Raw genomic sequence first — 20,104 nt, 5'->3', positions numbered from 1 at the left:
GGGCAGAAAAATCTGAAAAATCCGAAGGCGATGTGACATTTATTGCTTATGAGACAGCCAGAGAAGGAGGCTAAGTCAGCTAGCCGAGGTGGGTTCATTCCATTCCAAAACCTCAGAAATATTTAATCACAGTGAAATTACTTAATTAATGTAATAAAAACACTGTAAGAGTATTTTTATGGATTTAATCCAAGAGAACTCTGCTGTAAAGGTACTTTATGGATTTAATCCAAGAGAACTCTGCTGTGTAAAACTAAAATAAGCAAAGTCAATCCACTTGTCAAATTCACATCCATGCCAACAGTGGGTGAATAGCCTATTTGAAAGAATAAGCAATAAAGCAGCACAGTACATCAGGGCAAAATGAGAGAGAAAAATGAATGAATTAGAAAAAACAACAAAGTGTGCTTTGTAATTTCAACAAAAGGGTAGTGTAGTTTGGCGAGGGAGAAAGAGCGCAAGACAGCTGTCTCTTTTCCAAACCACAGCCCATAAAACAGAAACTGATGCGACCACTAAAGAGGAAGTTGTCAGCCAGATGTGGAGTTCCTCTGTGCCGTCTCACCTCTTGCCTCTCTCTGTGTGAATGTGGCTTCTCATCTGAATGAACAACACTGCTTCTCCTTCCCTTTCTACTTCATCATCTTCTCTTTGTTCTCCTTCTTCTGTCTCTTTCCATCTCTCTCAGGTGCGAACCAAAGACCACCGTTTTGAAAGCGTGAGCCACCTGATCAGCTACCACATGGACAACCGGTTGCCTATCGTCTCGGCAGGAAGTGAGGTGTGCCTACAGCAGCCAGTCGAGCGCAGGCTCTGAGCCCACCCAAACTTGCCATCCACCGACCTGAGGGCGGACACCCCCTCTCACCGACCAGCGCGTTGGCACGTCACACCACCTTCGTCCCTCACCCTCCTCCTCATCTTACTCCTCCCCCTGCTCACCTAACTCTTATTTGACCAGACTGTTGGTGGAAGCACTCCATTTTAGTGCAAAAAAAAAAGACGTATTTAAAGCGATGCAGTGATGACTAACCAACACAGGGATGTTCACCACCATGGAGTCAAACAAACGTTTCAGAGAAAAAGAAACGGCCAAAAATATGATGTGACTGTATCAACTGACCCAGGACAGTTGAAAACTTTACATAATACATAAGGACCTGCAGTTTTAACTCCAAAGAGGACATTTCAGTAAAAATGCAGAGAAAAGCATTTTCAAACCATCCCACAACTCCAAAGACTTGTCAGATGTTATGACACTCTCAGTTTTTTTTCAAAGGCTTTTGTTAAATGGATAAAAAAAACGAGCATTAACCCAAGCCAATGGGTTGAGCAATGAGCAAGCCATCGGCAACTGTTGATGTCAATGCCCTCTTATAAATATGCATACGTTTTCTAACTTGTAGAATTCGAGGCGTTCACCATACACTCATCCCCTTCAAGCCCAGCCAGTTCAGAGGGGCAGGCCGAGCTACCATCTCAGAGAGACTGCTAAGACATTTGTTTGTCTTCGTTGTCCTATAGGAAGGACAAACCATAGGAATGGTCACCTTATCCCCAAATTAACTGTCTCCTCAATGGAATTATGTCATTCTCCACCAGAGAGTGATGCCAAGCAAAGTTCCCCATATGCAAGCGAAGGGAGCTGGAGTGTGTGTCTGAGTGTGTGTCTGTCTGTGTGTGTGTGTTTTTTTTGTTGTTTTTTTTTAATAGGTATTGATGCCGTGACATTTCTGGTGAAGTTGATGGAAAAAGGGATCTGTATGGAAGACTGTGTTGTATTCTGTGCCTCCACATATATTGGACTGTTCTTGGGGTAAACAGAGGAGGGAACAACAGGAAGAAGCTTCCTCTCCCTGACCCCCATAACACTCCCCACTGCCCCTTGGTCATCTCCCGACCCCCTGTCCTCTTAAGCTTCTAGCAATGCCTCGTCCTACTCTACCCCCCTCACCATACAGAACCCACTTTTAGCCAGCCACTTTATGCCTGGTCCAAAATCACCCCCAACCCCCTGCCAGAGCACCCTCAGTGATCCCTCTGCCAAAGCTGGAGCTGGAGGTGGCATGGGGGCAGGACGGGTGGTGTGGTGGTGCCGCTGTGCCAGCTGTCCAGGGCTGTGTGGCTGCTCAGAGACTAAACACTGGCAAGGACAGTGCCAGAGGCTGGAAGGAGCGAGCCAGAGAGAGAGAGAGTGAGACTGAATACTGTGCTGCCCTGAGCCAATCATGACTCAGCACGGGGGCCCATTTATGATGTCACCTCAAAGGGAAAAAAAAAAAAAATCAACATCTGTACCGTGATGTCATACGGAAGCGCCTCAAACCATCCATAGACATGTAAGGAAACAAAGTAAAAGCATTCGAGGACTCGTCAGATAAACCGCGTCGGCAGGTTTTCACTTTCCCTTTTTTTTTAATCGTATTGGTGAATGGAATGACACGTTTTTTTCAGCATCGACAATCTTTGTACATGAGTACATGTATATCTTTTAGGGAAAACATGAAGGGACTTCACCGAATGCACACACACATACACATGTGCTTTCAGCCATATTTGCTTTCACGATAGCACCTGTATATCTAAATGCACATGCACACTGTAGCATTGCAATCTGCATCACTCATCTGAATGTCCCGAAAGAAGAGCGAGGGAAAGTTCAAGTGGAATTTGACGGATTGAAGTGTGCAGCGTTTGGAGGAGAAGTGTCAGTGAGGCTCCACTCTTTCCCCTCCCTACTCTACTTTTTATTTCTTTCAGATTGGGCCTTTCTTTTTCAGATTGGGGCTTTCTTTTTCAGATTGGGCCTTTCTTTTTCGAGGAACCTGTGAGCCGAGGCCGAGGTGTGCAGTAAATCAAGGAAGGAAGGACAAAGACTGTGTTTCAATTTGCATACTTTTGTACTTACAATACCTAATTTGAGTATCATATTAGGTATTGTTAGTACAGAAGTATGCGAATTGGAACACAGCCAAAAAGAATGAAAAATACAAGTGCTGCAAAGGTTACAATGGTTAGCTTCAGGTGATGCTTAGCCTCTTTCTGAACTCCTCCCATTTCAGTACACTCATTCTGAACTCCTCCCATTTCAGTACACTCATTCTGAACTCCTCCCATTTCAGTACACTCATTCTTATTACTATGCTGGTGTGTTATGCTAAACAAAATCATTAAAAAGAGGAATGCTGCTTTTTATTCATTCAATTTAATTTAATTTCAGAGATTTGGGTTGGTGACCCTTTGCTCCTCATTGGTGCAACTAGCAATGGTGTGGTCTGTCACTAAAGACCCTTTCGCAGGCAGATGTGAAGGTCAAGAGGCTGTGAATGAGCTTGAATTTCCCTAGCTCTAAACTTCAGATGTGTAGAATCCCTCACAAAGACTTAAATTTAGTGTAATTTGATTACGATAAGTTTAGAATTCTTTAAATATAAGCTTGATGGTGTGGTGTCAGCTGGCTCTCTGTCTTGCGCCATTGGTCAAATCTCAACTGTAACCATGACAATCATGATGTCACAATTGGCATGCGGCCAGCAGCAGTGATTTGGTGTAATGTTGTAAATGATGTTGATGCATTATTGTACAGATAGCCGTCATTATATAGTGTCTGTACTTCACTTGACGCACTCTTGTCTCTTGCACAGGAAAACGGTTTGATGTGTTTATTTGCCCCTTTTCATTTGTCGTGCTACTCTTTTTGTGCCATCAAAAGAAAAGAAAAAAAAACACTTTGCTCCGATTTGTTAAAAGATGGATTTTGAATGGCTCATAAGGACCCTGGAAGGAGCGAGCCAGTGCCTTGCAGAAGTGGACTGGTCATGAGTTGAAACGGAAAGAGCTGATGGATCCTGACACACTAATGGATGGATTTAGTAGGAGGAATGAGGGGAGTAGTAATGTCATCCTGTCACCGAGGCCTTCATTGCATGGAAACAATGTCAATGTTGTCGTGGTGAAGTTGTTTGGTGATGTTTGTTGTAATGTTTCCTTTTTCCTTTCTAATTTCCAAGCCAAAGGTTAGTTTTTAAGTTAGTCAGCACAGGTATTACCGTTTTGTTTTTATTCTGTTTTATTACCCTTTTTACATTCTTGTGTTTGGGAAAAGTTCATGTTTACACTTGTATCTGGACATATAAAATCACATATAATCTCATCCTTCGTGGTGCCCTTGGTTTTTAATAGAGCATCTTGTATTATACCATGTGGTGTGTTTTTTCCTCAAAATGTTGTGAAATATGTATTTCTCAGCCATGGCAATCTATCTAAGATGCGTGCCCTGATGTTTCCAATTACCATGCCCTATCATGTGCAAAGCTCATGTGCCTTGCCATTCTGTTAGTTGGAGATAAGACACATGATTTAGTCGAGAGAGCTGAAGTTTTAATACTGACCTGACTGTTCCAAAGAAGTCCTAAAATATCTCACATTCTATCATTTTACCAATTCACAAACTAATATGTGAGAATTTTCTTTATAATCGTATTCCTTTTAAGTAGGATGTTGATTAAGCAGTTGCCAGTTCCAGCAAGGCAGTTATGCGGGGGTTTGTGGCACCATCTTTCTCATGTGCGCTTGCTATCCGCAAACTGTTTCACCTCCAAAAACACAAAGTCTGATCTGACGGCATTACCCACAAATCTGTGTTTGTGGCTTCTGAGGAGAAATGTCTCTGCAGTGTTGACATTTGTGTTTTTTTTTGTGACCTATCACAGGTAATATAATAGCATTAGTGTGAAGTAAAACTTTATTTTTTTTAGTACAAATGCCTGCACAACTGACTTCAAGCGTCAAGACTGTGCATAATTGAGTCTTGCTGTGCCTTTTTTAAGAGGGGGGGTGGGGGGGGGGCGCAGTGCTCTCACGCCTTAACGGCTTCCCTAGTCTGGCATTAAGAGAACAACTATAAGGGATATATAGGGACACAACCTCCCGATTCCAAGGTAGTACACAAACACCTCGCTCTGGTTTGAAATGTGGTCCCTGCAAAGCAGCAATGGCCTACTTTCCTTTGGCCTGGCATGCAGCAGTGTTTTGTGCTAAAGTGTAAGCTTGTGCCAACACAGAAAGAGGATTGAGTAGTTTTTTATTTTAGGATGGGGGGGCATATAGGATATAGTAGGCCTATAGGGAGTCAGTAGAGAGCCGTTATACTATATACTATAGCATACTGTATGATGTAAAAGGGGTGAGTTGAGTGGGGACGTGGGAATGTTACGGAAAACAAAATGACTGCCACATAACTTATAGGTCTGCATGACTTTACCGAAGAGCTCTGGGGGGTATTCCAAGTATGTGGTTTAGTGACGAACCTGGCTTAGTCAACTCAGAGTAAGCGGTAAACCTCCTAATAGAAGAGCTGTATGGCTTCATTCTCCTAACAAAACAATGCTACAGGGCTCTTGTTGTAGGAGGTTTACCACTTCCTCTGAGTTAACTTATCCAGGTTTATCACTAAACCACGTACTTGGAATACCTCCCTGTGAGCCATGTTGCACAACAAAAACAACAACAAAAGCCCCTCATGTATTGATTTCCAGAATGCTGTGGGACAAAGCGAGAGCCTGGACACAGGAAGGGGGCAGGCCCACACGCACACAGAGAGTAGACCAGAGAGAATGATCCAGGTAGAACAAAGAGGGGAGGAGGTTTTCAAAATGTCAACAATGGTGCGTGTGACATTCAATTAAAAGCCAGAGAATGGGGGCTTTTCTCTGTGATGGGGAAGTGGTTGGTAGCTAGCGAGTATGTTCCAGAGCCGTATAAAGCGCTGGGTGACATCAGAAGCCCAAATTGTCCAACAGCAGCCAAGTGTAAACTGCACCGAGTCCCACGTGCTGCAGAGAACCGAGCAGAACAGAGAGAGAACCCTGACGAGACCCTCTGCAGGTATATATTAACCAAGACCCAAGGCTAGACATCTCCCCTCTTACATACGGAGCCATACTTCCTGCCTGTTTGTTTCTGCACTGCGCTGGAGAGCCCCATCGCATCGCCACGGTGGATCGCTTGTTTGACATGCACCCTCAGCGTCCCCTGCCCCAGGCCATGCCCTCCTCTCTGGGGCAGCACCTGAGAGACGCTGCCCTGGGCTTGGGGCGCGGAAAGAACCTGCTGGGCGGGAACATTGCCTACGGCTTCATCCAGTCGCTCAAGGAGTGCCTCTACTTCCTGCTCTGCTGCTGGTGCATCAAGGAGATCCTGGACTGAGCGAGGAGGGGGAGGGAGGGAGTCGGACGGGCCATAAAATGGGTTTACGGCTTGTGACCTTTTTCCCTTTTTGCCATTCCGGCTTATTTATGGGTACTCAGAGAGGTAAGGGTGGTGCTTCTAGACTCTAGAAGACCAAGTGGCCTTGGTTGTGTGGTCCACTGAATAATAAGGAAATGCCTTCCTGTGTTGAGGTGATCTAGTAATCTTACCTGCTAGAAAGGACATTATAGTATCTCAACAGAGTTGTGGTAAGAGAGATGCTGCGAATTAAAAAAAATAAAAGAATAACACAGGAGGAACTGTATTTGGCTGGGGCCTTAATAATGGATATGTGGTCTTGAGACATGACTAAAGGATATTTCTAATGACTTATTTTCAAATGGCTTTGAATGATGCTTAATATATTGTGCAGAGATTATCAGAGGCAGGCGATGCATCCAGGCTGGGTCTCTTCAGATGCACACATCCTCTATAACAGTGGACTTCGTGTCCAAGTACCTGTAATAAACGCAAGACTGTAAACATTTGATGAGTTTGAGTTCTGTTTGCCCATGCAAACAGCAGTGTGTTTAGTGAGGTCACCAGATCCAGCGCTTTGACATGGGACAACAAAAACACCATAGTTAAGCTTGGACTACATACATTTTGCATTGACCAAAACACTGGAATGGACAGGAGTGTTATCCTTACGGTGAAAACAGAAATATGTAGGCCTAAAGGCCTGAACTGTTGTGCCAGCTGCTCTTCATAAATCAAAACTGGACTGGGCATCTCTTGGATGGCAGCTGTCACGTTCTAACTTAAACTGATTCCAGTAAGCCTACTGATGTAACAAAGTTAAGGATACAGCCTGGCAGCAAACTACAGGCTGTGCCAAAAATAAAACAAATGGAAATGTATCCAAAAATAAATAAAACAACTGTTTCTTTTTTCTGACAACTTTAGGGGTTATTAGGTCTGTATTTTCTTTTGTATATGTTGTATTTACTGTAAAACGTAACAGTAATGCATAGCCTACTATACCAGACATTGTGACTTGCAAATCTGCAGAAGAGTTTTTATGTAAGTAATTAGTATCCAGTAAGTATCCATATGGTTAGTAGACAAGGAATGATGTAGGCAACTTCAGACTACACAGACAAACATAAAGGATAGATTCACGACGTTGTGTTAATGTTATGTTTTTTATGTTTTAATGAAAGCTTGGCATGATTATCTATGAACATCGTTCTCTATACGCTAACTTCACCTGTGTGCGTCGGTCAATCACAAAGTTTGCTCGCCATAACATTCTTCAGTTTCATTGGTTGACTTGGGCTTTAGGAGGCGGGATGAACATAAAAAGTATGCATTTATTGGATAAAACGGCGTTTGAGGTATCAGTGTTAGTAGTGAACGCCCCCGCTCCTGAAGTTGTGAGTCTCAATCATCAGACGGAAGAGGACATCTAAGTACGAATTTTGGATAGCCACAAGATATTTCGGTAAGATCGTTAATTTGTTTATGTCCATTAATGTCACATTGGTATTCTGTTAATGATAGACGTCAGTACACCGCCGTTTGACATTTCGACATCTCGACATTTCCGGTACACTTAAGTTTAAAGTTTATGCAGGACGTGAACAAGACATCTGGCGTCGTTTGCAGATGTCAAGCGCGCCTGTTCAACTTGAGCTGTTTTCATTTATTAATTGCATAAGTTTAGGCTTCTGTCAGAGTCAGATGCGTCTAAAGTGATGCAGCTACATTGTTGGATAGTTGCTCCATGGCATTTCAAAATATAATCCTCACTCACTCCCTCCGTCAATAATGTCCATCAACGCTTTGGCAGATGCGCATCCAAATTCAGGGAATGACAAGTTCGCGCCGGCCGTCTGGTGGGAAAAGTGAACTTGTTTAACGCAACCAGAAGCTTCCTTCACCACATGGGCTTCTCACTAATTTGGCACTTTTTTGTCCATGTTTGGTCATGTTTTGGAAAGCATGGGCCTGATGAAAAAGATTGAAAAGACATGACGTCTGTTCACTTGGGGTAAAATTGCATTAGGCTACATTACAGAGATTTGATCAGACCTTTCAGACAATGACTTGACCATGGGGTATAATTTTCATCTGCATTTTCAACCCTAGCTGGAAATCAACTACCAATAGCATGCGATGCTGTTTACGTGGAGTTATAGCCTATACATTTAGGCTACTTTTATAGATATAAACTCGACTTATGTGAGACACTGAGAGGCAAACCACTCACAAGCTTGTCAGTTTTCTTCCGCATGCAGTTTAAGGGACTTTTCTGTCTGCATCACCAAATTCCCTGCAGGCCTAACTGCGCGCACAGAGTCCATATCTCTCGCTGCGCTAAATTTAGCGAATAGCTATTTAAGTCAATCCACTATATCCGCAACAATTCTCATGGCCCAGGGCTACGTTCAGAAATCCTCTCACGGGAGGCCCGCTATTAGAAGACCTAAATTACTGAAGCAAAAGCGAGAGAGAAAGATCCTTATTATAAACTGAAGTGTGTCACTTAGAATGGGATGTGCACGCACCTGCTTTGGCAATTACGTGATGTAGGCAGGCCTAAAACAAGTCTATCTCCTCCACTTTGTTTTGTAAAGCGTGTCTGGGGAGAATAAAAAGAAAGAGAGACCCAATTCGGCTCTCAGAAATGGACCTCGGATGGATAGTTCAGAGCCACCAGGACGCTCTCTACTTGGGTATTTGACCCATTTCATAGGTTGTCTCAGTGGAGAATACACACACACACACACACACACACACACACACACACACACACACACACACATATATATATATAATAGAACACATATACATGTATTCTACTGTATCTCTCTCTCTCTCTCACTGCTCTCTTTGCTTTAACTTTTTTGTGGATTCCAGGACTAGGACGCATACTGAATTGCTTTGTTCCGCACTTACTGTCACTATGAATGGAATGGCCATCTTTCTCCCACACTTTCGCCACAGTGCCTGAGATTGCTCGAGCTAGTTTCCTCAGTACTGAAAACGGCAGCCTTAGTTACGCGTTTCGCTGCCAAAGCATTCTCCACACAGGCAAAAGACAGCACTGGCCGCACGCTCACCCTGCTCTCATACTAATGAGATCTTCATACAGCTACTGTGACTTGACTAGGCTACGTGCAGACCTACACATTCACCATTACTCACTCAGAGCATAGAGCGCTCAACTCCATTCATCTTCCTGACTGTGCATCCTGACACACACACACACACACACACACACACACACACACATAATAAGGCCCACACTCGCGCGCACACACACACACACACACACACACATAATAAGGCCCACACTCGCGCGCACACACACACACACACACATTTGAGAGCTGTAGGTGTAAGAGGTCAAAGCACAAAACATAACCACACATACTCATGGACTTTCAGTCAGGTTCTGTACTAGCACGCACACACACACAAACCCTAACCAGCCTAACCAATCACATTGATCAGGGATTTCTAATGTTACTTCCTACTTTGCCTAACCTTTACAAACTGACAGTTAACCGCATGAAACAATGTATTTATCTTTGTTGTATAACATTCCACCTGAAATGTTGATGTTTGCAGGCGTTACTACCACCGTTTACCACTGCGTTAATATTTCAAAACTATCGTCATCCCCTCTCATCGCTAATTGGCCCGCCAGCCTGGTGGCTGAAATGTAAGTGCATTGAGAGGAGCCAGACTAGTATCTCAGTGAGATGAGAATGAAGTGAGATGCTGGCGGGCAGGCCAGGCTATCTGTCTCCTCTACTGTGTTATTTCTTTGAACACAATAAACACATACTGAGCAGAAAAAAAGAGCATGCCTTATCTAGAGCTGTAACCTCATAGCACACATACACCATTGTCCTCTTGAGAGCCAGGGCTGAATTTCATGCAAATAACTAGTGTCTCATGGAAATGAGCTTTGAACAAGAGACAGGTTTATGAAACTAGGTTGTGTGTGTGTGTGTGTGTGTGTGTGTGTGTACGCGCATGTGCGAGAGGGAGATAGAGAGAAGGGGGGCACGACAGGAAAAGGGCTTGAGGGAGTTCCTGTCGTTTCTGTGTGAGTTTCTGTAGTTTATCCTCTCACTGCTAAAGGTTCCACTGTGTGTTTATTCTAGTACTTTATCCTCTCACTGCTAAAGGTTCCACTGTGTGTTTATTGTAGTTCCTGGGGCAGGGCCACCAGAGCGCAATGTCTGACAACAGCAATAGTGCCAATGGCAACAACTGGACCATCATACCACCAGAGGTATGATTTGTGTGTGTGTGTGTGTGTGTCTGTCTGTGTGTCTGTCTGTGTGTGTGTGTGTCTGTCTGTCTGTGTGTCATGTGGTTGTGACTTGACGATGGCTGGTTCCGTAGGCACCTGTTGCTGAGAATGTCGGTCCAGTTCTAGAGGACTCCCGTTGCCATGGAGACATGAGCAGCTCTGTGGACCCAGATCCTCCCCCAGGGGTGCAGATTGAGTCGGCCCACCCCCCCTTGCAGCAGATGGGACCAGAACCCTCGTCAGAGGCCCAGGCGCAGCCACTGCTCTCGTCAAGAGCAGAAGCGCTACACGGGCAGAGTGGAACCAACCAGCCTGTCGAGCAAGAACCGGTAGATTTAATATGTATTTGTTTTACACATGAACTGGTAAATTTGATATCTGTTTGTTTTACACGTGAACCAGAAGATTTGATATCTATTTGTTTTACACGTGAACTGGTAAATTTGATATCTGTTTGTTTTATACGTGAACCAGAAGATTTGATATCTATTTGTTTTACACGTGAACTGGTAAATTTGATATCTGTTTGTTTTACCCATGAACTGGCGTATTTGACATCTGTTTGTTTTACACATGCGCCTAAGTATTCACACGGCAGTGTGCATAAGCTACCTGTTTTGAGTTAGTGTTTGTCAGTTCAGAACTTCAGAAAATAGCATTTCAGGGCCGTGACTAGCCTACCAACTTGCCCGAAATGCTCTTTAACTTGCCCCGGTCCAGCAGGCCGTTGCTTATGTTGAACCCTGAGGAGTTTCAAACAGTTATAGGTATAGTTAAGTAAGTAAAGTATACTTTATTGTCCCCAAGAGGAAATTTGTCTTGGGCTTCACAATCACTGCATCACAGACATACACAGCTCATACATAGGCAAATAAAAAACAACAGTTACACATACAGCCCCACACCACCACAGTTACAACAAAAGACAACTCAGTCAGAGCTGCACACTGGATAACACGTAGGTAGCCAGCTATCTATCATTGAGCATCTTTATGGTAGTTGGTGCAGCCGTGGCCCACTGGTTAGCACTCTGGACGGTTCGAGCCCCGACCAGTGGGCTGAAGTCTCCTTGAGCAAGGCACCTAACCCCTCACTGCTCCCCGAGTGCCGCCGTTGAAGCAGGCAGTTCACTGTGCCGGGATTAGTGTGTGCTTCACCTCACTGTGTGTGCTGTTTGTGTTTCACTAATTCACCGATTAGGTTAAATGCAGAGACCAAATTTCCCTCACGGGACCAAAAAAGTATATATTGTAGTTTTTGTATTTATTTAATCTGCAGTTTAGTTTCTGTATCTGACCAGTGTTGCCACAGTTACCTTGAAAAAGTAATCTGATTACTGATTACTCCTTTAAAAAGTAACTTAGTTACTTTTAAAATCAAGTAATCAGTAAAGTAACTAAGTTAGATTACAAGTTACTTTATTAGTTACTTTCAGCAGCTGCCGACAACACCCCCACCGCCTCAACATAAAAATGATAACCGGTTTTGCCAATACTCACTATACTGGAAGTGCATTTTAACAGTAATGTCAACAATGTATAGCAGACATCCCAACCTAACCTACTTAGATACTGAAATTCAGATGTTTGTTCCATAATGTCTAGTCAGTACACCAAATAAGGAAGGCCTATTGATAGGAATTGTGATAGTAGTTTGTGTAGTAGTTTGGCCTTTTCATGTAGCCTTGGCAACTAGCCATCTAGTATAGGCCTGAGTAATCTGCAAATGAAATTACACTTGTTAAACTCACCTCAACAAGTCTTTTGCAATCATTTAACCCGCCGTGAGCAATGCTAAAGCCACTGTTACAAACAGTGCAGTGCAAGACTATCATTATGTTTTACTCTTATGAGACAATTGGGTACACTTTTGTGTAGTCTGATGTGAAATGGGTCTTAAATGTTCCTTTTTGAGGGGCACTGACTCTGCCATGACGCTCCTGTTCCTAGATGCACTGACTGAACTGATTAATTAAGTTCGGGAAAAAAGAGATATAAGCCCACCTACACTGAAAACTGATTGGTTGATTTCGCAAAACAGACCAGGATGCTCTCTGTCTTGGATGCGCTTCAGGCACACACGCACCACTCCTCTCTCTCTCCCTCTCCGTTGTGTGCGCGTTAAAATCAGATGCACACACAGCTAGTGCTAGACAGCACTTTGTCGCCAGCACAGATGTTGTCATGTTTAGCTGACACAAACTCAAAATAATGATTGTATAGATAAAATGTGCATCTCTCTCTCCCTCCATTGTTGTTTACGTTTGTGTCACTGCGTGGTTTTACACGTGAGTTGTCCTCATGCTGAAAACGTGAGCATAGCCTACATGACGTTAATCCCCGAGACAAGAAGAAAGCAAAGAATATATCTTTTTACTAAGGAAAATGACAAAAATGTAACGCACAGTGACTTAGATGAGTAACTTTAATCTGATTACTGGTTTGTAAATAGTAGCGCGTTAGATTACTCGTTGCCGAAAAAAGTGGTCAAAATCTAACACGTTACTAAGTAACTGGCATCACTGTATCTGACTGTCATGATTACCAGAACAGATGTTTGTTTCAGAATTAGTTTGATGACTTTTGGTCAATGACATTATGTGTGATTTTTGTTTTTAAATGTTCACATTTATCCACATAACTCTCCATAAATAGTTCAGCTCGTTCTTTGTTTAAGGAAACATTCCTCTGTAGCCCCTCCAACTGCTTTGATCTCATTATGTCACAGTACGGTCTATTTTACACGATGTCTGAGTACAGAGTATGCCTCTATTGCTGTTTTCCTAAAACAATGTGACTTAAGTACTGTGTGTGGTCATTGTCAGGTAAGTGAAGGACTGTCCCTGGATGGCCTTGATGACCACACTCAGAATGACGACTCCACCCCCAGTGTGGTTCCTCTGAGCTCAGTCGCAGAGGGCGATGAGTCCACGGGCCTCGATGAGCACAGTGTGCACGATGGCTACGCAGAGGGCCACACCCACTCCAGCACCGAGACGGATCTCTTCTCTGATTCGTACACGCATATAAGCTCCACCCCTGATGCCATACACACTGTAGAGAAGGAGGAGGAGCTTCAAGAGAAAGAGGAGGGGCTTGACCAGGGGAGAAAAGGCACTGATGAAGTAATACTGTCAGGTATGCTATGCATTGATTAACTCTCCATGTTCTCAAATCCTTCCTCTTGATTTAGCCTATGGTGTAGTTTCTGTTATTAATCTGTTATTAATTATAACTCATTTGACAAGTCTATTGCCTTTCATAATCCCTTAATTAATAATGTCTGCCCCCTTGTTGTATTTGAATAGTTTAGTGGTCCAAATGGTGGCTGCGGTGCCCTAGCAGGACACCGTAGGTGTGTCTGCTGGGAGAATGGAGAGCAAATGCATGTTGTTGTGTGCCATCAGACCTGCCTCTGTGTTGCTCATTTGAAATGGGCCCATTTGCTTCCGGACACCTTACATTTTGTTAGCTGACAGATTTTAAACACTTTGGTTTGAAGCCGCTTGGTTTGGCAGCTCTAAACGGAAATCGAACCATCTGGGATGCTTGGCAGCAACAGATACTCACAACAGAGGCTCATTTGACAAATCTCTTTATTTTGTCATTTTACCCTGAAGTTGTCTCCAAAATCTTAAATTATTCATCTGAAACAAACCCCAAAACAATAGCTGAAACGCTACATGGAAAAACCACAATATTGTAGGATGAAATGATGGAAAGTGTGCACTTTAGAGGGTTAGAGATGGAGGCTGGGCAGAGGAGGGATTTGGGGAGAGCTTAGGTAGGGGTTAGTGACAGAGAGCTGCATATGAAAGGGGACCGCTGCTTACGGGCAGCGTCAGAGCAGAGCAGGCGTCTCATCCGTAATGAAGCACATCGGGCTGAGCACTTGAGCTGCATTGGACTGTGTGTGTGTGTCTGCGCGCGCATCTGCATTGCATCAAGTGCCACAGCCAGAGCAGGTCATTTATTTCATAACTGGTGTTCCTGACCCAAACACACACATGAAGGGTGACTGCACAGAGGTAAAAACATACTTGGTGGACGACTTTGACCAAGAAGCTCAGAATATACTGCGTTTGATCTCCCCTAGTATGCGAGCAGCGTGCATATGCACATAGACAGACGCCTCAGCAGTTCCGCGCGTGTGTGAAGACGCCTGCGCTTTTGGCAGCTAATTGGCTGCGGTGGGACAGTTGTGCAGAATCCTGCAGAGCCTGAACTTTTCAAAGAAAAGGGAACGAGTGCAGAGAAACAGAATGAGGGAGTTCAAAGAAGTGGAAACGTCACTCTCTCTTCTGGTTTCTCTTTCGTGCGATCAGACAGCCCGCAGGAGTCGGTGGCGGCGTCGGCAGAGGGAGAGAGCGAGGGAGACGGCCTGAGGAGGAGGAGGAAGGTGTCCCTGCTGGGCTCCCTGGACGGAGAGAGGGAGGAGGAGGAGGAGGAGGAGGAGGAGGAGTACCGGCCGCCCCCAGCTAGGGAGGAGGAGGCGGGCCTGTCTCTGAACAAGTGCATCCTGGGAGCTCTGCTGCTGCTGGGCTTGGGGACCATCTTCTTCTCTGGTGAGTTCTGCGAGGAGAACCGTGTTCTAGTGGTCTGCTGTTCTTCGTGGTGTTATCGTAGCATTCCCCCAAAGCGCTGTGCAGTCCAGCCACTCATGTGCTGTGTTGTGTGTAGAACGGCCATGTTCTGCCATGTGTAAAATATGCTGCTCCTAAATCAGGAATTGCAAATGATAAACAAGTAATTGTGGAATATTTTTACTGGTAGAATCATAAGAAAGATCATGATGTAACTTAGGTGTTATGACACTTATATGCTAAGTAATATGCAAAAGGAAAGATGTTGTCATTTAAGTTCATTCTCATAATTAAATTTCATGAAATTCACAAGTACGGTATATTTTACACATACCTCACTGTTCTCTTCATTTTTACCTGAAACTGTTGACTTGGGTTGTGATTTTAAGAGCCTTCTGAAAGTGCTAGTTTATACAAACGCCCCCAAAATAGCACTTTAAAAGCCCAGTGGTTCTGACTTGCTGTGATGTTGGATAAGTATACTGAGTGCTGAGACTGAGGTGTATTCTCTACAGGTGTGTTTATGGACCTGGATGAGGGTAGGTAAAGATGGAGGGAGAGTGAGTGGAAGAATGAGCACGCCTACTGCTTGAAAGAGAGGTGTATGTGAGTGTCTTTGTGTGTGTGTGTGTGTGTGTATGTGAGTGTCTTTGTTTGTGTGTGTGTTTGTTTGTGTGTGTCTGTTCGTGTGTGTTTGTTTGTGTGTGTGTGTGTGTGTGTGTGTGTCTTTTTGCCTGTGTGCGTTTGTGAAGCAGTATGAGGGTGTGTGTGGCTTTGCTAGGGTAATCGTCACGTGCTTAGTCAGGAGTTCTCTCTCTTCCTCTCCCAGAATCCCTTGCACATGCACACTCTTACCTACCGCCACCTCCTGCTCCGGTCTCCCTCACCCAGCTGTCCCACGCAGTCACTTTCTACACAACACCGACGTCTGTGCAGCACGTAACATGATATGCATCATGTTACTCAGATGGGTTTGTCCTTCTCAAAACAGACAAAGACAAACATCCTATCTCCATGTCCTGTTCTTATACCGACTTGGATGAGTTTTAGAGAATTCCTCGGCTGTTGTTGTGCCGTGCTTGTTTGAGCCGTTGAGGAAACACAGGGGCCTCTGGGTGTCTTTGTCTCCTCATGCCCCACAAATACTAAATACACTAAACTGGGATACTGGTACTGCAAAGGGGCAGCACAAAGCATGATGTGCTTGTATAACATCACCACACATTCATGTCTGTGTGCAGGAAGAGAAAAACGCAGCGCATACATTTTTTTGGTACTCAGTTTTTTGTCAGTGTGTGTTGTAGAGATGATGCTCTTTTGTTTGTTATCCTGAGGCCCTTCAGTGTATTTATTTTCTTTTATCCTTCTGTTTGTTTTGTTTTGTTTGTTTTTGTTTTGTCTTGCCAGAAACAGATGATGTGAAGGAGTTGAAAGATCGAGATCTCGCTCAGGTTAGCTTGCAGCCTCTTTCTGTTATTATCAGTGTTCTTTCCTCATCTTTACACACAGCCTCCCCTGCTGTTTGCTGCATTATGTATGCGGCATGGGTATGTATACAGGGTAGTGTAGTAAAGGATGTGTTTTGGTGCAGGAATGGTTGAAGAGCGAAGGACGTCCAGACGCTTATGCTGGAGTGAAGCACCCCGGACTGGTGGACAAAGAAAATGAACAGATCGCAGTACTACAGGCCCAGTTGCAGGTTTGTGTGTGTCTGTGTGTGTGTGTGGGGGGGGGGGGGGGTGTGCCATGACTGTTTTCAGTGACTCTTGCTGCATAATCTGTCACGACAGGCAGCCTGATCCAAATACCCACTGCACTGTGTAGAAAAGTATTATCGTCATTTTATATTCCCACAAGCAGTCGTATCCTATGTCCTGGCTCACTTAAGATTCAGACCTGTTTTAACAAGTACATTTTGGAATAGGTCTAATCCCCCATAGAGCTCTCTCTCTCTCTCTCTCTCTCTCTCTCTCTCTCTCTCTCTCTCTCTCTCTCTCTCTCTCTCTCTCTCTCTCTCTCTCTCTCTCTCTCTCTCTCTCCCCCCCCCCCCCGGGACTCTTTTAAACTGGGTCTCGTCTGACTGGCTCCCTCGCTGCTGTTCCTCATCTAATCCCTCTCCTTGGTGCTCCAGCAGGCCCAGAAGGAGCAGCTCACGTCTGCCCAGCAGCTGCTGCAGGAGGGGGTCAAGGAGCAGGAGAGGTGGGAGCACCTGGAGGAGGAGAACCTGAAGATGAAGGGGGAGTTGGAGTCACTGCCTGCCCGACAGAAGGAGCTGGAGCAGGAGAACGAGAGGATGAGGAAGGAGCAGGAGAAGTCCAGGAGGGAGCTGGACGCTCTCAAGGCCAAGATGGGTAAGAGCCAGTTTGCCAGTGGGTCAATAAGTTTTAAATAATTAAGGTTATTATTTAATCTCTCTCTCTCTCTTGCGCAGTCTCTCTCTCTGTGTCTCTCTCTCTCTCTCCTTCTCTGATCATTATTCTTGGTAATATCCACAAGGATGTTAAAGATGTTATCAGCTAGTTTCTCTCTCTTCTCATAATTGTATGTAAACCATTTTAGATTTTTTTTACTGTTTAGAAGTTTTTACTGTAAGGATCACAAACTCTGCAGAAAATGACAGTTTATTTATTTCCTGTTTGTCTTTTAAAGTTTAATATCTATTCCCATCATTTTTATTTTCACAGGAGCAGTGCCCTCTGCTGGTCAACCCACAGAACAGCAGAGCAGCCAAGATCCACAGCAAAAGGGGGGGGGGGAAGATGCAAAGGATAAGAAAAAACCTCCGAAGTTGGAGAAAGAGAAAGTTGAAAAAGAGCAGAAGAAAGAATGGAAGAAGAAGGAGAAGAAGGAGGAAAAAGAGGGGAAGAAAGACAAAGGTGCCAAGAAAGAAGGTGGAGAGAGGAAAGAGGGGAAGGAGAAGAAACAACATGGAACGAAGGAGAAAAGGGGTGCAGAGGAAGGCAAGGAATGGAAAGACAGAGGAGCAAAGGAGAAGAAAGAGGAGAAAGATTGGAAGAAGAAAGAGAAGAAGCTTTGGGCAGAGGAGGGCAAGGCTGAAAAGAAGGAGAGGAAAGAGTGGAAGGAGGACAAGAAGTGGAAGAAGGACAAAAGCATGGATGGACACAGGGAAGTAGAGAGGAAGGAATGGAGAGAATTGGAGGAGAAAAGAGAGAAAAGGGGAGGAAAAGATGGAGAGAAGAAGCACAGAGAGGAAGATGGAGCAGGGAAGAAGGATAAGAAAAGGAAAGGTGATGAAATGAGCGATGGAAAAGTGAAGAAGGAGAAGAAAGAATGGAAAGACCGAGAGGAACGGAGTGAAGAGTCGGACTGGAGGAAAAGGAAAGAAGACGGCAAGAAAAAGAGCATGGAATGGAGAGAGAGGACGGAGGAGAGGAAACACTCTGGTGGCAAAGCCAAGGAGCGGTCTAATGAGGAAGAGGAAGAGGAAGAGGAAGTGCGTGGGAAAGGGAAGGAGCATGGAAGAGCTCACAAGTGGAAAAAGCCCAGAGATGACCATCACACCAGAAATGACCGTCACAAAGAACAGGGCAGAGCCGCAAAACACCACAAAGACGACAAGAAAGACAATCGCGGCCAGATCACGGACGACAAGACGTCTTCCCATCTTCACGATGACGACGACGATGAGCACGATGATGACGGCGACGCCAGTCATCTCCGCGGCGACTACTGGAGCCAGCAGCGACAGAAGCTGCATCACTCCCGCGGGCCTCCGGCCGAGTGCTCGGACGCTGCCGCCTGCGCCCGCGCCCAGGGCCTCGTCCCCGTCTCCCTGGCCGACTTCGAGGCCTTGCTTCTGGCCTACCTGGACCGCCTGGACGTCGGCGCTGCCTCCTCCTCCGAGGACCAGGCCTCCAGGAGACAGAAGCTCGGCGCACTGGTGAGGGAGTTCTTCGCGGCCGACGGACTCTTCGTCCACGACCGGACACCCTTCGGCGAGTTTGTGGAGGACGTGTCGGACATTCTGGAGGACATGGCAGAGGAGGGGGAGAACCAGGAGATGGAGGAGGAGATGGAGGGCTTCGAGAAGGAGGCGCTGGAGAGGTTTGCCATGCAGGAGGAGGGAGGGAAGGGTGGCGCGGACAGAGGAGAGGAGTCCAAGAGAAGGAGTGGCAGAGTAAAGGGCTGATTGAGATATCAACTGCCTACGTTGATAGAGATTTAAGAATTTCTAGAAAGAAGAGAGGGAAAGATGTCATGTCATGTAGTGTCATGTTGTGCGAGCGATATGGTTGGGTTGGGTTGGGTTTTCTGATTTGATTCTCATCAGAGCTCCCTGGTTCGAAAGGGGGAAAAAAATCTCCACAACTTGTCCTTTGCAAAAACCATTTGCCTCTCTGAAGTAGATTCTGCAGGTATTTCAGTCATTGTACAGATCTCCAGAAAACTGCTCTCTCACTGTTGTGTTGTATTTAGTACAAAGACTTTCTCAAGTAAAGAATATCACATGAAGTGGACTGTTATTGCACTTACTGTAATTGAACTCACAATCACTGAAACTATAAATAAGTATGTAAATATGCTAGAATGGCTTTCCCTGTATAACTTGTTCCCATGTGGTGGGGTTGGTCTCCAGTCCTTTCGCACAGTCAAGCACAGCTGCACTCACTGTAATTGACCATTTGATGAGGTACTGATGCAAGTTAATTTATTGAAGTATGACAAAAACAATGCTGCATGGCAGTGTTAATATTGTTTCAAGGATGTATAAAAATGCAGATTAACTGGTCTGTTTGGTGTGACCATTGAGAAGAACCTTTCCTCTGTGACCTCACATGGTTTAATAGTCAGAAGAGGGGGGGAGAGACACAACAAGTCATAAAAGATGCAACTTTACTTCAGTAATTGCCTTATCGTCTATGCACCAGGGGTGGCTGTGGGTTTATTTCACTACTGAGGTTTAAAAATAATTAATGTTTGAGCGCTTTGTTTGCTATTGCTGTGATGGGAGTTATGAGGTTAAACATCCTGATATATCAAAT

General features: G+C 44.8%; 3 protein-coding genes across 5 annotated transcripts in view; all 3 read left to right on the top strand.

Moving 5' to 3' along the window:
* The window catches only part of shc1 (SHC (Src homology 2 domain containing) transforming protein 1), a 16,960-nt gene extending 12,807 nt beyond the window's left edge, over window positions 1-4,153 (top strand). Inside the window, 1 exon segment of the mRNA XM_042105889.1 lies at window positions 689-4,153. Coding sequence (XP_041961823.1) covers window positions 689-817 — 129 coding nt within the window. The 3' untranslated portion in view covers window positions 818-4,153.
* Window positions 4,154-5,479: 1,326 nt separating this feature from the next.
* On the top strand, window positions 5,480-7,071 carry LOC121721168 (lens epithelial protein). Its single transcript, XM_042107872.1, has one exon. It carries the CDS (start codon window positions 6,016-6,018, stop codon window positions 6,205-6,207), a length of 192 nt encoding a protein of 63 aa, XP_041963806.1. The 5' UTR covers window positions 5,480-6,015; the 3' UTR covers window positions 6,208-7,071.
* A 521-nt stretch (window positions 7,072-7,592) lies between these two features.
* On the top strand, window positions 7,593-19,413 carry pbxip1b (pre-B-cell leukemia homeobox interacting protein 1b). Of its 3 annotated transcripts, none has more exons than XM_042107862.1 (10): window positions 7,593-7,693; window positions 10,415-10,498; window positions 10,612-10,848; window positions 13,344-13,656; window positions 14,844-15,083; window positions 15,617-15,640; window positions 16,509-16,552; window positions 16,693-16,800; window positions 17,233-17,452; window positions 17,786-19,413. In XM_042107862.1, the coding sequence occupies exons 2-10, from the start codon at window positions 10,442-10,444 to the stop codon at window positions 19,249-19,251; spliced, it is 2,709 nt and encodes a 902-aa protein (XP_041963796.1). In that variant the 5' UTR covers window positions 7,593-7,693; window positions 10,415-10,441; the 3' UTR covers window positions 19,252-19,413. The 3 variants fall into 3 exon arrangements, with proteins under 3 accessions (XP_041963796.1, XP_041963797.1, XP_041963798.1); XM_042107863.1 differs by having other exon boundaries at window positions 7,599-7,693; window positions 17,236-17,452; XM_042107864.1 differs by lacking the exon at window positions 15,617-15,640 and having other exon boundaries at window positions 7,599-7,693.
* Window positions 19,414-20,104: the final 691 nt, after the last annotated feature.

Source organism: Alosa sapidissima, chromosome 10 (assembly GCF_018492685.1).
Source record: "Alosa sapidissima isolate fAloSap1 chromosome 10, fAloSap1.pri, whole genome shotgun sequence".
NCBI classification, from domain to species: domain Eukaryota; kingdom Metazoa; phylum Chordata; class Actinopteri; order Clupeiformes; family Clupeidae; genus Alosa; species Alosa sapidissima.
This window is presented reverse-complemented; position numbering and strand designations above follow the sequence as displayed.

What these genes read in the sequence shown, in the direction of transcription:
- pbxip1b (XM_042107862.1), top strand. Translation starts at nt 10,442, where the DNA reads ATGTCTGACAACAGCAATAGTGCCAATGGCAACAACTGGACCATCATA. An exon ending in AGCCTGTCGAGCAAGAACCG is followed by an intron (nt 10,849 to 13,343) that starts GTAGATTTAATA and finishes GGTCATTGTCAG; the next exon opens with GTAAGTGAAGGACTGTCCCT. An exon ending in GGGGACCATCTTCTTCTCTG is followed by an intron (nt 15,084 to 15,616) that starts GTGAGTTCTGCG and finishes TATTCTCTACAG; the next exon opens with GTGTGTTTATGGACCTGGAT.
- LOC121721168 (XM_042107872.1), top strand. Translation starts at nt 6,016, where the DNA reads ATGCACCCTCAGCGTCCCCTGCCCCAGGCCATGCCCTCCTCTCTGGGG.